Here is a 17,580-nt window from a genome sequence, read left to right as displayed (position 1 = left end):
ACTGTATATTACACCTATATGACTGTATATTACACCTATATGACTGTATATAACACCTATATGACTGTACATAACACCTATATGACTGTATATAACACCTATATGACTATACATTACACCTATATGACTGTATATTACACCTATATGACTGTATATAACACCTATATGACTGTACATAACACCTATATGACTGTATATAACACCTATATGACTGTATATTACACCTATATGACTATACATTACACCTATATGACTGTATATAACACCTACATGACTGTATATTACACCTATATGACTGTATATTACACCTATGACTGTATATTACACCTATATGACTGTATATTACACCTATATGACTGTATATAGCACCTATATGACTGTATATTGCACCTATATGACTGTATATAGCACCTATATGACTGTATATAACACCTATATGACTGTATATAACACCTATATGACTGTATATTACACCTATATGACTGTATATAGCACCTATATGACTGTATATTACACCTATATGACTGCATATTACACCTATATGACTGCATATTACACCTATATGACTGTATATAACACCTATATGACTGTATATTACACCTATATGACTGTATATAACACCTATATGACTGTATATTACACCTATATGACTGTATATTACACCTATATGACTGTATATAACACCTATATGACTGTATATAACACCTATATGACTGTATATTACACCTATATGATTGTATATTACACCTATATGATTGTATATTACACCTATATGACTGTATATTACACCTATATTACTATATATAACACCAATATGACTGTATATTACACCTATATGACTGTATATTACACCTATATGACTGTATATAACACCTATATGACCGTATATAACACCTATATGACTGTATATAACACCTATATGACTGTATATTACACCTATATGACTGTATATTACACCTATATGACTGTATATAACACCTATATGACTGTATATTACACCTATATGACTGTATATTACACCTATATGACTGTATATAACACCTATATGACTGTATATAACACCTATATGACTGTATATTACACCTATATGACTGTATATTACACCTATATGACTGTATATAACACCTATATGACTGTATATTACACCTATATGACTGTATATAACACCTATATGACTGTATATAACACCTATATGACTGTATATTACACCTATATGACTGTATATAACACCTATATGACTGTATATTACACCTATATGACTGTATATTACACCTATATGACTGTATATAACACCTATATGACTGTATATTACACCTATATGACTGTATATTACACCTATATGACTGTATATAACACCTATATGACTGTATATAACACCTATATGACTGTATATTACACCTATATGACTGTATATAACACCTATATGACTGTATATAACACCTATATGACTGTATATTACACCTATATGACTGTATATTACACCTATATGACTGTATATAACACCTATATGACTGTATATAACACCTATATGACTGTATATAACACCTATATGACTGTATATAACACCTATATGACTGTATATTACACCTATATGACTGTATATAACACCTATATGACTGTATATAACACCTATATGACTGTATATAACACCTATATGACTGTATATTACACCTATATGACTGTATATAACACCTATATGACTGTATATAACACCTATATGACTGTATATTACACCTATATGACTGTATATAACACCTATATGACTGTATATAACACCTATATGACTGTATATTACACCTATATGACTGTATATATTACCTATATGACTGTATATAACACCTATATGACTGTATATAACACCTATATGACTGTATATTACACCTATATGACTGTATATAACACCTATATGACTGTATATTACACCTATATGACTGTATATTACACCTATATGACTGTATATAACACCTATATGACTGTATATATTACCTATATGACTGTATATAACACCTATATGACTGTATATAACACCTATATGACTGTATATTACACCTATATGACTGTATATAACACCTATATGACTGTATATTACACCTATATGACTGTATATTACACCTATATGACTGTATATAACACCTATATGACTGTATATAACCAGAGATGGCTCTATACATATGGATATTCTTATTTCTCTTCTCATCTTCATTGTCCTGGATGTTTATCCCGTATTTCTCACTGGTGATGTCTATCACTTCCATCACCCCCCCTCCACATGGCCCCCCATCACCCCCCCCTCCACATGGCCCCCCCCATCACCCCCCCTCCACATGGCCCCCCCATCACCCCCCTCCACATGGCCCTCCCATCACCCCCCTCCACATGGCCCCCCCATCACCCCCCTCCACATGGCCCCCCCATCACCCCCCCTCCACATGGCCCCCCCATCAGCCCTCATCACTCCCCATGGCCCCCCCATCACCCCCCCCCCCTCTACATGGTCCCCCCATCAGCCCTCATCACTCCACATGGCCCCCCCATCAGCCCTCATCACTCCACATGGCCCCCCCCCATCCACATGGCCCCCCCATCACCTCACCCCCCTCCACATGGCCCCCCCATCACCACCCCCTCCACATGGCCCCCCATCACCTCACCCCCCCCATCATGGCCCTCCATCACCCCCCCTCCACATGGCCCCCCCATCACCTCACCCCCCCCATCATGGCCCTCCATCACCCCCCCTCCACATGGCCCTCCATCAGCCCTCACTCCACAAGCCCCCCCATAACCCCCCCATCACCCCCCCCTCCACATGGCCCCCCATCACCCCCCCATCAGCCCTCATCACTCCACATGGCCCCCCCATCAGCCCTCATCACTCCACATGGCCCCCCTATCAGCCCTCATCACTCCACATGGCCCCCCCATTACCCCTCACTCCACATGGCCCCCATCACCCCTCCCCACATGGACCCCCATCACCCCTCCCCCACATGGCCCCCCATCACCCCCCCATCAGCCCTCATCACTCCACATGGCCCCCCCATCAGCCCTCATCACTCCACATGGCCCCCATCACCCCCCCTCCACATGGCCCTCCATCACCCCCCTCCACATGGCACTCCATCACCCCCCTCCACATGGCCCCCCCCCATCAGCCCTCACTCCACATGGCCCCCCCATCACCCCTCCCCCACAAGCCCCCCCATAACCCCCCCATCACCCCCCCCTCCACATAGCCCCCCCATCACCCCCCCCTCCACATGGCCCTCCATCACCCCCCCTCCACATGGCCCTCCATCACCCCCCTCCACATGGCCCCCCCATCACCCCTCCCCCACAAGTCCCCCCATAACCCCCCCCATCACCCCCTCTCCACATGGCCCCCATCAGCCCTCACTCCACATGGCCCCCCATCACCCCCTCTCCACATGGCCCCCCCATCACCCCTCCCCCACAAGCCCCCCCATAACCCCCCCCCATCACCCCCCCCCCCTCCACATGGCCCCCCATCACCCTCTCTCCACATGGCCCCCCATCACCCCCCCTCATGGCCCCCCCATCAGCCCTCATCACTCCACATGGCCCCCCCCATCACCCCTCCCCCACAAGGGCCCCACATGGCCCCCCCATCACCCCTCCCCCACATGGCCCCCCATCACCCCTCCCCCACATGGGCCCCATATGGCCCCCCCATCACCCCTCCCCCACATGGCCCCCCATCACCCCTCCCCCACATGGGCCCCATATGGCCCCCCCCATCACCCCTCCCCCATATGGCCCCCCCATCACCCCTCCCCCACATGGCCATGCTTGTGCCCTCTGACTGCCTCTGTCTATTTTTCTTTCTTTGAGATATTGGGGGTTGTAGTCCTGTGCAGTGGGACACCCAGGTCCTTATCAGGGCAAATGTCTCTTCCAGATACGGGAGAAACAGCTGGAGGTGGAGAGTCTAAGAGACAGTCAGCGATCTCTGCAGGTTCAAGTGAGAGAGCTCCAGGATGAGCTAAAGCTGCGAGACTTCCCTCAAGATGGCCGCTACTCCCTGCACTCTGAGATGCAAGAGACATCGGGCCCCGAACACGAGGTGAGGTCCATCTCCAATATTGGGCGCTGTGTCCTGCTGTCTCCATAGATGGGGCCATTTTATAGGTCTGATGACCCCCCCTCTGGAGTCTCCATCATATTAACTCTTCTCATTCTCATCCAGAGCGCCTCCATGAACCCCTCGCCTCCGTTTGGAGTAAAAACAGCAGGAGGCGTCGGCCACGTGTCCTCCTACAAAACCCAGAGGGAGCGAGAGCTGGTCCAGGAGAAGGAGGAGGAGATTGTGAGACTGCAGGATGTGGTAAGTAAACCTAGGGTCCCATAATGGGCCCTATACCTCCCTGTAGGCCCTCGGTATAATGGGCCCTATACCTCCCGGTAGGCCCTCGGTATAATGGGCCCTATACCTTCATGTAGGCCCTCGGTATAATGGGCCCTATACCTTCATGTAGGCCCTCGGTATAATGGGCCCTATACCTCCCTGTAGGCCCTCGGTATAATGGGCCCTATACCTCCCTGTAGGCCCTCGGTATAATGGGCCCTATACCTCCCTGTAGGCCCTCGGTATAATGTGCCCTATACCTCCCTGTAGGCCCTCGGTATAATGGGCCCTATACCTCCCTGTAGGCCCTCGGTATAATGGGTCCTATACCTCCCTGTAGCCCCTCTGTATAATGTGCCCTATACCTCCCTGTAGGCCCTCGGTATAATGGGCCCTATACCTCCCTGTAGGCCCTCGGTATATTGGGCCCTATACCTCCCTGTAGGCCCTCGCTATAATGTGCCCTATACCTCCCGGTAGGCCCTCGCTATAATGGGCCCTATACCTCCCTGTAGGCCCTCGGTATAATGGGCCCTATACCTCCCTGTAGGCCCTCGCTATAATGTGCCCTATACCTCCCGGTAGGCCCTCGCTATAATGGGCCCTATACCTCCCTGTAGGCCCTCAGTATAATGGGCCCTATACCTCCCTGTAGGCCATCAGTATAATGGGCCCTATACCTCCCTGTAGGCCCTCGGTATAATGTGCCCTATACCTCCCTGTAGGCCCTCGGTATAATGGGCCCTATACCTCCCTGTAGGCCCTCGGTATAATGGGCCCTATACCTCCCTGTAGGCCCTAGGTATAATGGGCCCTATACCTCCCTGTAGGCCCTCAGTATAATGGGCCCTATACCTCCCTGTAGGCCCTCGGTATAATGGGCCCTATACCTCCCTGTAGGCCCTCGGTATAATGGGCCCTATACCTCCCTGTAGGCCCTCGGTATAATGGGCCCTATACCTCCCTGTAGGCCCTCGGTATAATGGGCCCTATACCTCCCTGTAGGCCCTAGGTATAATGGGCCCTATACCTCCCTGTAGGCCCTCAGTATAATGGGCCCTATACCTCCCTGTAGGCCCTCGGTATAATGGGCCCTATACCTCCCTGTAGGCCCTAGGTATAATGGGCCCTATACCTCCCTGTAGGCCCTCGCTATAATGTGCCCTATACCTCCCGGTAGGCCCTCGGTATAATGGGCCCTATACCTCCCTGTAGGCCCTCAGTATAATGGGCCCTATACCTCCCTGTAGGCCCTCGGTATAATGGGCCCTATACCTCCCTGTAGGCCCTAGGTATAATGGGCCCTATACCTCCCTGTAGGCCCTCGCTATAATGTGCCCTATACCTCCCGGTAGGCCCTCGGTATAATGGGCCCTATACCTCCCTGTAGGCCCTCAGTATAATGGGCCCTATACCTCCCTGTAGGCCCTCAGTATAATGGGCCCTATACCTCCCTGTAGGCCCTCGCTATAATGTGCCCTATACCTCCCGGTAGGCCCTCGCTATAATGGGCCCTATACCTCCCTGTAGGCCCTCAGTATAATGGGCCCTATACCTCCCTGTAGGCCCTCGGTATAATGGGCCCTATACCTTCCTGTAGGCCCTCGGTATAATGGGCCCTATACCTTCCTTTAGGCCCGCGGTATAATGGGCCCTATACCTCCCCGTAGGCCCTCAGTATAATGGGCCCTATACCTCCCTGTAGGCCCTCGGTATAATGGGCCCTATACCTTCCTGTAGGCCCTCGGTATAATGGGCCCTATACCTCCCCGTAGGCCCTCGGTATAATGGGCCCTATACCTCCATGTAGGCCCTCGGTATAATGGGCCCTATACCTCCCTGTAGCCCTTCGGTAGAATGGGCCCTATACTTCCCCGTAGGCCCTCGGAATAATGGGCCCTATACCTCCCTGTAGGCCCTCGGTATAATGGGCCCTATACCTCCCTGTAGGCCCTCGGTATAATGGGCCCTATACCTCCCTGTAGGCCCTCGGTATAATGTAATGGACCCTATACCTCCATGTAGCCCCTCAGTATAATGGGCCCTATACCTCCCTGTAGGCCCTCGGTATAGTGGGCCATATACCTCCATGTAGCCCCTCGGTATAATGGGCCCTATACCTCCCTGTAGGCCCGCGGTATAATGTGCCCTATACCTCCCTGTAGGCCCTCGGTATAATGGGCCCTATACCTCCCTGTAGGCCCTCGGTATAATGGGCCCTATACCTTCCTGTAGGCCCTCGGTATAATGGGCCCTATACCTCCCCGTAGGCCCTCGGTATAATGGGCCCTATACCTCCATGTAGGCCCTCGGAATAATGGGCCCTATACCTCCCTGTAGCCCTTCGGTATAACGGGCCCTATACTTCCCCGTAGGCCCTCGGTATAATGGGCCCTATAACTCCCTGTAGGCCCTCGGTATAATGTGCCATATACCTCCCTGTAGGCCCTCGGTATAATGGGCCCTATACCTCCCTGTAGGCCCTCGGTATAATGGGCCCTATACCTCCCTGTAGGCCCTCGGTATAATGGGCCCTATACCTCCCTGTAGGCCCTCGGTATAATGGGCCCTATACCTCCCTGTAGGCCCTCGGTATAATGGGCCCTATACCTTCATGTAGCCCCTCTGTATAATGGGCCCTATACCTCCCTGTAGGCCCTCGGTATAATGGGCCCTATACCTCCCTGTAGGCCCTCGGTATAATGGGCCCTATACCTCCCTGTAGGCCCTCGGTATAATGGACCCTATACCTCCATGTAGCCCCCTCAGTATAATGGGCCCTATACCTCCCTGTAGGCCCTCGGTATAGTGGGCCATATACCTCCATGTAGCCCCTCGGTATAATGGGCCCTATACCTCCATGTAGCCCCTCAGTATAATGGGCCCTATACCTCCCTGTAGCCCCTCGGTATAATGGGCCCTATACCTCCCTGTAGGCCCTCGGTATAATGGGCCCTATACCTCCCTGTAGGCCCTCGGTATAATGGGCCCTATACCTCCCTGTAGGCCCTCGGTATAATGTGCCCTATACCTCCCTGTAGGCCCTCGGTATAATGGGCCCTATACCTCCCTGTAGGCCCTCGGTATAATGGGTCCTATACCTCCCTGTAGCCCCTCTGTATAATGTGCCCTATACCTCCCTGTAGGCCCTCGGTATAATGGGCCCTATACCTCCCTGTAGGCCCTCGGTATAATGGGCCCTATACCTCCATGTAGCCCCTCGGTATAATGGGCCCTATACCTCCCTGTAGGCCCTCGGTATAATGGGCCCTATACTTCCATGTAGCCCCTCGGTATAATGGGCCCTATAATTCCATGTAGCCCCTCGGTATAATGGGCCCTATACTTCCATGTAGCCCCTCGGTATAATGGGCCCCATACCTCCCTGTAGGCCCTCTGTATAATGGGCCCCATACCTCCCTGTAGGCCCTCTGTATAATGGGCCCCATACCTCCCTGTAGGCCCTCGGTATAATGGTCTTGTCTCCACCTCACCCACAGGCCAATCTGCAATATATAGAAATAAAATCTCTGCAGGAAGAAATCCAGAAACTGCGAGAAATGTTACAGCAGAACGACCGGGACAGCGTCCTGAGACAAGCGGTGAGCGACCGCGACGAGGCCATCATGAAGTAAGTCGGCATGGGAAGGAGCGCTGAGTGTGGTGATGGTTACCGGGACTGTGATGATATAGAATAGATGATTGGTGACTGGGATGATGGAGAATAGGTGATTGGTGACTGGGATGATGGAGAATAGATGATTGGTGACGGGGATGATGGAGAATAGATGATTGGTGACTGGGATGATGGAGAATAGATGAATGGTGACTTGGATGATGGAGAATAGATGATTGGTGACTGGGATGATGGAGAATAGATGAATGGTGACTTGGATGATGGAGAATAGATGATTGGTGACTTGGATGATGGAGAATAGATGATTGGTGACTGGGATGATGGAGAATAGATGAATGGTGACTTGGATGATGGAGAATAGATGATTGGTGACTGGGATGATGGAGAATAGATGATTGGTGACTGGGATGATGGAGAATAGATGATTGGTGACTGGGATGATGGAGAATAGATGATTGGTGACGGGGATGATGGAGAATAGATGATTGGGGACTGGGATGATGGAGAATAGATGATTGGTGACTTGGATGATGGAGAATAGATGAATGGTGACTTGGATGATGGAGAATAGATGATTGGTGACTTGGATGATGGAGAATAGATGAATGGTGACTTGGATGATGGAGAATAGATGATTGGTGACTTGGATGATGGAGAATAGATGATTGGTGACTGGGATGATGGAGAATAGATGAATGGTGACTTGGATGATGGAGAATAGATGATTGGTGACTGGGATGATGGAGAATAGATGATTGGTGACTGGGATGATGGAGAATAGATGATTGGTGACTGGGATGATGGAGAATAGATGATTGGTGACGGGGATGATGGAGAATAGATGATTGGGGACTGGGATGATGAGAATAGATGATTGGTGACTGGGATGATGGAGAATAGATGATTGGTGACTGGGATGATGGAGAATAGATGATTGGTGACTGGGATGATGGAGAATAGATGATTGGGGACTGGGATGATGGAGGAGATGATTGGGGACTGGGATGATGGAGAATAGATGATTGGTGACTAGGATGATGGAGAATAGATGATTGGTGACTGGGATGATGGAGAATAGATGATTGGTGACTGGGATGATGGAGAATAGATGATTGGTGACTGGGATGATGGAGACTAGATGATTGGTGACTGGGATGATGGAGAATAGATGATTGGTGACTTGGATGATGGAGAATAGATGATTGATGACTGGGATGATGGAGAATAGATGATTGGGGACTGGGATGATGGAGAATAGATGATTGGTGACTGGGATGATGGAGAATAGATGATTGGGGACTGGGATGATGGAGAATAGATGATTGGTGACTGGGATGATGGAGAATAGATGATTGGTGACTGGGATGATGGAGAATAGATGATTGGGGACTGGGATGATGGAGAATAGATGATTGGGGACTGGGATGATGGAGGAGATGATTGGGGACTGGGATGATGGAGAATAGATGATTGGTGACTAGGATGATGGAGAATAGATGATTGGTGACTGGGATGATGGAGAATAGATGATTGGTGACTGGGATGATGGAGAATAGATGATTGGTGACTGGGATGATGGAGACTAGATGATTGGTGACTGGGATGATGGAGAATAGATGATTGGTGACTTGGATGATGGAGAATAGATGATTGATGACTGGGATGATGGAGAATAGATGATTGATGACTGGGATGATGGAGAATAGATGAATGGTGACTGGGATGATGGAGAATAGATGAATGGTGACTGGGATGATGGAGAATAGATGAATGGTGACTGGGATGATGGAGAATAGATGAATGGTGACTGGGATGATGGAGAATAGATGATTGGTGACTGGGATGATGGAGAATAGATGATTGGTGACTGGGATGATGGAGAATAGATGAATGGTGACTGGGATGATGGAGAATAGATGATTGGTGACTGGGATGATGGAGAATAGATGATTGGTGACTGGGATGATGGAGAATAGATGATTGGTGACTGGGATGATGGAGAATAGATGATTGGTGACTGGGATGATGGAGAATAGATGATTGGTGACTGGGATGATGGAGAATAGATGATTGGGGACTGGGATGATGGAGAATAGATGATTGGTGACTGGGATGATGGAGAATAGATGATTGGGGACTGGGATGATGGAGGAGATGATTGGGGACTGGGATGATGGAGAATAGATGATTGGTGACTAGGATGATGGAGAATAGATGATTGGTGACTGGGATGATGGAGAATAGATGATTGGTGACTGGGATGATAGAGAATAGATGATTGGTGACTGGGATGATGGAGAATAGATGATTGGTGATTGGGATGATGGAGAATAGATGATTGGTGACTGGGATGATAGAGAATAGATGATTGGTGACTGGGATGATGGAGAATAGATGAATGGTGACTGGGATGATGGAGAATAGATGATTGGTGACTGGGATGATGGAGAATAGATGATTGGTGACTGGGATGATGGAGAATAGATGATTGGTGACTGGGGTGATGGAGAATAGATGATTGGTGATTGGGATGATGGAGAATAGATGATGAGTGACTGGGATGATGGAGAAGTAGATGATTGATGACTGGGATGATGGAGAATAGATGATTGGTGACTTAGATGATGGAGAATAGATGATTGGTGACTGGGATGATGGAGAATAGATGATTGGTGACTCGGATTATGGAGAATAGATGATTGGTCACTCGGATCTATAATTCCCTGGGGTCACCTTTTGACCTCTTTTTAAATATTGGCACCACATTTGCCATGTGCCAGTCCTGGGGAACAGTCCTTGTCACTATAGTGTCCCTGAATATTAAAAATAGGGGTCTGTCTATTATACAGGGGTGAATGCCATCTGGACTAGGTGATTTGTCTATTTAGATTTTTTGTAGGTGGCACTGTTCCTGGGTTAGACAGGTGACCTGTACTTCTTCCTGGGTTAGACAGGTGACCTGTACTTCTTCCTGGGTTAGACAGGTGACCTGTACTTCATCCTGGGTTAGACAGGTGACCTGTACTTCATCCTGGGTTAGACAGGTGACCTGTACTTCTTCCTGGGTTAGACAGGTGACCTGTACTTCTTCCTGGGTTAGACAGGTGACCTGTACTTCTTCCTGGGTTAGACAGGTGACGTGTACTTCCTGGGTTAGATAGGTGACGTGTACTTCTTCCTGGGTTAGACAGGTGACCTGTACTTCTTCCTGGGTTAGACAGGTGACGTGTACTTCTTCCTCGGTTAGACAGGTGATGTGTACTTCTTCCTGGGTTAGATAGGTGACCTGTACTGGGGAGTTTACCTTATCTCGCTGTATTTCACCTGGCATTTCATTTTCCTCAGTGAATACAGTGGAGAAGAATGTGTTTAATATATTTGCTTTTTTCTAATCCCCGTTTATAATTTCATCCTCGTCATTTTTTAAAGGGCCAACACTTTCACTTTTAAAGGGGTTATCCAGGAAAAAAACTTTTTTTTTTATATATCTACCTGCCGCCAGCAGGTAAGTGGCAATGCTGGTAGCGTCCTCGTGGCAGCGAGATGCGCGTAGAGATAGTAGGTTGATTGACAGGTATCTCCGCTACTGTCTGGTTGCTTTAGAAATGGAATGTAGATATATGAATTCCATATGAAAATGGTCTCAGTGGTCACAGGGGGACGCTGGACGCGTTTCAGGACTGTCTCAGTCCTTTCTTCAGCAGCTATGTATATCCTATGGCCATTTGTTCAAGACCTTGAGCCCCAATTTACCTTCTATTTAATTTACAAATCTGTTTAACTTTCTGGATCCAGTTGATTTATAAAAAAAAAGTTTTTTTCCTGGAATACCCCTTTAACTTCTCTATAGTTTTTTAATTCTTTTTTGTTGTCCTGTTTTAGTAATTTAAATGCTTTATTTTTTCATTTATTGCCCCCTTAACATTTTTATTCATCCATATTGGTTTTCATTTATTTCTGACCCTTTTATTTCCATAAGGTTTATACATCTTACAGTGAGAATTTAAGATATTCCTAAAAGTCTCCCATTTAGTGTCAGTATTGTTGTTTTTGAGGACATTATCCCATTTTATATTGTTATGGTCACTATTTCCGAGGTGTCCTTCTACCTGCACATTAGTTACTCTGTCAGGTCTGCTAGTTAATATTAAGTCTAGTAGGGCGCCCCCTCTGGTCAGGTCTGTTGGATAATATTAAGTCTAGTAGGGCGCCCCCTCTGGTCAGGTCTGTTGGATAATATTAAGTCTAGTAGGGCGCCCCCTCTGGTCAGGTTTGTTGGATAATATTAAGTCTAGTAGGGCGCCCCCTCTGGTCAGGTCTGATAATATTAAGTCTAGTAGGGCGCCCCCTCTGGTCAGGTCTGTTGGTTACTATTAAGTCTAGTAGGGCGTCCCCTCTGGTCAGGTCTGTTGGGTAATATTAAGTCTAGTAGGGCACCCCCTCTGGTCAGGTCTGTTAATATTAAGTCTAGTAGGACGCCCCCTCTGTTCAGATCTGTTGGATAATATTAAGACTAGTAGGGCGCCCCCTCTGGTCAGGTCTGTTAGATAATATTAAGTCTAGTAGGGCGCCCCCTCTGGTCAGGTCTGTTGGGTAATATTAAGTCTAGTAGGGCGCCCCCTCTGGTCAGGTCTGTTGGATAATATTAAGTCTAGTAGGGCGCCCCCTCTGGTCAGGTCTGTTGGATAATATTAAGTCTAGTAGGGCGCCCCCTCTGGTCAGGTGTGTTGGATAATATTAAGTCTAGTAGGACGCCCCCTCTGGTCAGGTTTGTTGGATAATATTAAGTCTAGTAGGGCGCCCCCTCTGGTCAGGTCTGTTGGTTAATATTAAGTCTAGTAGGGCGCCCCCTCTAGTCAGGTCTGTTAATAATAAGTCTAGTAGGGCGCCCCCTCTGGTCAGGTCTGTTGGATAATATTAAGTCTAGTAGGGCGCCCCCTCTGGTCAGGTCTGTTGGATAATATTAAGTCTAGTAGGGCGCCCCCTCTGGTCAGGTCTGTTGGATAATATTAAGTCTAGTAGGGCACCTCCTCTGGTCAGGTCTGTTGGTTACTATTAAGTCTAGTAGGGCGCCCCCTCTGGTCAGGTCTGTTGGTTACTATTAAGTCTAGTAGGGCGCCCCCTCTGGTCAGGTCTGTTGGGTAATATTAAGTCTAGTAGGGCGCCCCCTCTGGTCAGGACTGTTGGATAATATTAAGTCTAGTAGGGCGCCCCCTCTGGTCAGGTCTGTTAATATTAAGTCTAGTAGGGCGCCTCCTCTGGTCAGGTCTGTTGGACAATATTAAGTCTAGTAGGGCGCCCCCTCTGGTCAGGTCTGTTGGATAATATTAAGTCTAGTAGGGCGCCCCCTCTGGTCAGGTCTGTTGGATAATATTAAGTCTAGTAGGGCGCCCCCTCTGGTCAGGTCTGTTGGATAATATTAAGTCTAGTAGGGCGCCCCCTCTGGTCAGGTCTGTTGGTTACTATTAAGTCTAGTAGGGCGACCCCTCTGGTCAGGTCTGTTGGATAATATTAAGTCTAGTAGGGCGACCCCTCTGGTCAGGTCTGTTGGATAATATTAAGTCTAGTAGGGCGCCCCCTCTGGTCAGGTCTGTTGGATAATATTAAGTCTAGTAGGACGCCCCCTCTGGTCAGGTCTGTTGGATAATATTAAGTCTAGTAGGACGCCCCCTCTGGTCAGGTCTGTTGGGTAATATTAAGTCTAGTAGGGCGCCCCCTCTGGTCAGGTCTGTTGGATAATATTAAGTCTAGTAGGACGCCCCCTCTGGTCAGGTCTGTTGGATAATATTAAGTCTAGTAGGACGCCCCCTCTGGTCAGGTCTGTTGGGTAATATTAAGTCTAGTAGGGCGACCCCTCTGGTCAGGACTGTTGGATAATATTAAGTCTAGTAGGGCGCCCCGTCTGGTCAGGTCTGTTGGATAATATTAAGTCTAGTAGGACGCCCCCTCTGGTCAGGTCTGTTGGATAATATTAAGTCTAGTAGGACGCCCCCTCTGGTCAGGTCTGTTGGATAATATTAAGTCTAGTAGGGCGCCCCCTCTGGTCAGGTCTGTTGGATAATATTAAGTCTAGTACGGCGCCCCCTCTGGTCAGGTCTGTTGGATAATATTAAGTCTAGTAGGGCGCCCCCTCTGGTCAGGTCTGTTGGATAATATTAAGTCTAGTAGGGCGCCCCCTCTGGTCAGGTCTGTTGGATAATATTAAGTCTAGTAGGACGCCCCCTCTGGTCAGGTCTGTTGGATAATATTAAGTCTAGTAGGGCGCCCCCTCTGGTCAGGTCTGTTGGTTAATATTAAGTCTAGTAGGGCGCCCCCTCTGGTCAGGTCTGTTGGATAATATTAAGTCTAGTAGGGCGCCCCCTCTGGTCAGGTCTGTTGGATAATATTAAGTCTAGTAGGGCGCCCCCTCTGGTCAGGTCTGTTGGATAATATTAAGTCTAGTAGGGCGCCCCCTCTGGTCAGGTCTGTTGGGTAATATTAAGTCTAGTAGAGCGGCCCCTCTGGTCAGGTCTGTTGGGTAATATTAAGTCTAGTAGGGCGCCCCCTCTGGTCAGGTCTGTTGGATAATATTAAGTCTAGTAGGGCGCCCCCTCTGGTCAGGTCTGTTGGATAATATTAAGTCTAGTAGGGCGCCCCCTCTGGTCAGGTCTGTGTGTTAATATTAAGTCTAGTAGGGCGCCCCCTCTGGTCAGGTCTGTTGGGTAATATTAAGTCTAGTAGGGCGCCCCCTCTGGTCAGGTCTGTTGGATAATATTAAGTCTAGTAGGGCGCCCCCTCTGGTCAGGTCTGTTAATATTTAGTCTAGTAGGGCGCCCCCTCTGGTCAGGTCTGATAATATTAAGTCTAGTAGGGCGTCCCCTCTAGTCAGGTCTGTTGGTTAATATTAAGTCTAGTAGGGCGCCCCCTCTGGTCAGGTCTGTTGGGTAATATTAAGTCTAGTAGGACGCCCCCTCTGGTCAGGTCTGATAATATTAAGTCTAGTAGGGCGCCCCCTCTGGTCAGGTCTGTTAATATTTAGTCTAGTAGGGCGCCCCCTCTGGTCAGGTCTGTTAATATTTAGTCTAGTAGGGCGCCCCCTCTGGTCAGGTCTGTTACTATTAAGTCTAGTAGGGCGCCCCCTCTGGTCAGGTCTGTTGGATAATATTAAGTCTAGTAGAGCGCCCCCTCTGGTCAGGTCTGTTGCATAATATTAAGTCTAGTAGGGCGCCCCCTCTGGTCAGGTCTGTTGGATAATATTAAGTCTAGTAGAGCGCCCCCTCTGGTCAGGTCTGTTAATATTAAGCCTAGTAGGGCGCCCCCTCTGGTCAGGTCTGTTAATATTAAGCCTAGTAGGGCGCCCCCTCTGGTCAGGTCTGTTAATATTAAGTCTAGTAGGACGCCCCCTCTGGTTGGGTCTGTTGGTTAATATTAAGTCTAGTAGGGCGCCCCCTCTGGTCAGGTCTGTTGGATAATATTAAGTCTAGTAGGGCGCCCCCTCTGGTCAGGTCTGTTGGTTAATATTAAGTCTAGTAGGGCGCCCCCTCTGGTCAGGTCTGTTGGTTAATATTAAGTCTAGTAGGGCGCCCCCTCTGGTCAGGTCTGTTGGTTACTATTAAGTCTAGTAGGGCGACCCCTCTGGTCAGGTGTGTGTGTTAATATTAAGTCTAGTAGGGCGCCCCCTCTGGTCAGGTCTGTTGGTTAATATTAAGTCTAGTAGGGCGCCCCCTCTGGTCAGGTCTGTTGGTTAATATTAAGTCTAGTAGGGCGCCCCCTCTGGTCAGGTCTGTTGGTTACTATTAAGTCTAGTAGGGCGCCCCCTCTGGTTGGGTCTGTTGGTTAATATTAAGTCTAGTAGTGCGCCCCCTCTGGTTGGGGCTGTTGGGTAATATTAAGTCTAGTAGGGCGCCCCCTCTGGTCAGGTCTGTTGGTTACTATTAAGTCTAGTAGGACGCCCCCTCTGGTCAGGTGTGTTGGATAATATTAAGTCTAGTAGTGCGCCCCCTCTGGTTGGGGCTGTTGGGTAATATTAAGTCTAGTAGGGCGCCCCCTCTGGTCAGGTCTGTTGGATAATATTAAGTCTAGTAGGGCGCCCCCTCTGGTCAGGTCTGTTGGTTAATATTAAGTCTAGTAGGGCGCCCCCTCTGGTCAGGTCTGTTGGGTAATATAAAGTCTAGTAGGGCGCCCCCTCTGGTCAGGTCTGTTGGATAATATTAAGTCTAGTAGGGCGCCCCCTCTGGTCAGGTCTGTTGGTTAATATTAAGTCTAGTAGGGCGCCCCCTCTGGTCAGGTCTGTTGGTTAATATTAAGTCTAGTAGGGCGCCCCCTCTGGTCAGGTCTGTTGGATAATATTAAGTCTAGTAGGACACCCCCTCTGGTCAGGTCTGTTGGGTAATATAAAGTCTAGTAGGGCGCCCCCTCTGGTCAGGTCTGTTGGGTAATATTAAGTCTAGTAGGGCGCCCCCTCTGGTCAGGTCTGTTGGGTAATATTAAGTCTAGTAGGGCGCCCCCTCTGGTCAGGTCTGTTGGGTAATATTAAGTCTAGTAGGGCGCCCCCTCTGGTCAGGTCTGTTGGTTAATATTAAGTCTAGTAGGGCGCCCCCTCTGGTCAGGTCTGTTGGATAATATTAAGTCTAGTAGGACACCCCCTCTGGTCAGGTCTGTTGGGTAATATAAAGTCTAGTAGGGCGCCCCCTCTGGTCAGGTCTGTTGGGTAATATTAAGTCTAGTAGGGCGCCCCCTCTGGTCAGGTCTGTTGGGTAATATTAAGTCTAGTAGGGCGCCCCCTCTGGTCAGGTCTGTTGGGTAATATTAAGTCTAGTAGGACGCCCCCTCTGGTCAGGTCTGTTAATATTAAGTCTAGTAGGGCGCCCCCTCTGGTCAGGTCTGATAATATTATGTCTAGTAGGGCGCCCCCTCTGGTCAGGTCTGATAATATTAAGTCTAGTAGGGCGCCCCCTCTGGTCAGGTCTGTTGGATAATATTAAGTCTAGTAGGGCGCCCCCTCTGGTCAGGTCTGTTGGGTAATATTAAGTCTAGTAGGGCGCCCCCTCTGGTCAGGTCTGATAATATTAAGTCTAGTAGGGCGCCCCCTCTGGTCAGGTCTGATAATATTAAGTCTAGTAGGGCGCCCCCTCTGGTCAGGTCTGATAATATTAAGTCTAGTAGGGCGCCCCCTCTGGTCAGGTCTGATAATATTAAGTCTAGTAGGGCGCCACCTCTGGTCAGGTCTGATAATATTAAGTCTAGTAGGGCGCCCCCTCTGGTCAGGTCTGATAATATTAAGTCTAGTAGGGCGCCCCCTCTGGTCAGGTCTGATAATATTAAGTCTAGTAGGGCGCCCCCTCTGGTCAGGTCTGATAATATTAAGTCTAGTAGGGCGCCCCCTCTGGTCAGGTCTGTTGGATAATATTAAGTCTAGTAGGGCGTCCCCTCTGGTCAGGTCTGTTGGATAATATTAAGTCTAGTAGGGCGCCCCCTCTGGTCAGGTCTGTTGGATAATATTAAGTCTAGTAGGGTGCCCCCTCTGGTCAGGTCTGATAATATTAAGTCTAGTAGGGCGCCCCCTCTGGTCAGGTCTGATAATATTAAGTCTAGTAGG

At 48.4% G+C, this 17,580-nt stretch overlaps 1 protein-coding gene across 1 annotated transcript in view; it reads left to right on the top strand.

The window, feature by feature from the left end:
- Nucleotides 1–17,580, top strand: part of LOC130298580 (BICD family-like cargo adapter 2) — an 85,274-nt gene that overhangs the window by 49,210 nt on the left and 18,484 nt on the right. The window contains exons 6-8 of the mRNA XM_056551353.1: nt 3,920–4,084; nt 4,208–4,345; nt 7,867–7,997. Coding sequence (XP_056407328.1) covers nt 3,920–4,084; nt 4,208–4,345; nt 7,867–7,997 — 434 coding nt within the window. The remainder of the gene's footprint in view (nt 1–3,919; nt 4,085–4,207; nt 4,346–7,866; nt 7,998–17,580) is intronic.

Source organism: Hyla sarda, unplaced genomic scaffold (assembly GCF_029499605.1).
Source record: "Hyla sarda isolate aHylSar1 unplaced genomic scaffold, aHylSar1.hap1 scaffold_1007, whole genome shotgun sequence".
NCBI lineage: Eukaryota > Metazoa > Chordata > Amphibia > Anura > Hylidae > Hyla > Hyla sarda.
The sequence above is the reverse complement of the archived record's forward strand: the minus strand, read 5'-3'. Positions and strand labels throughout refer to the sequence as shown.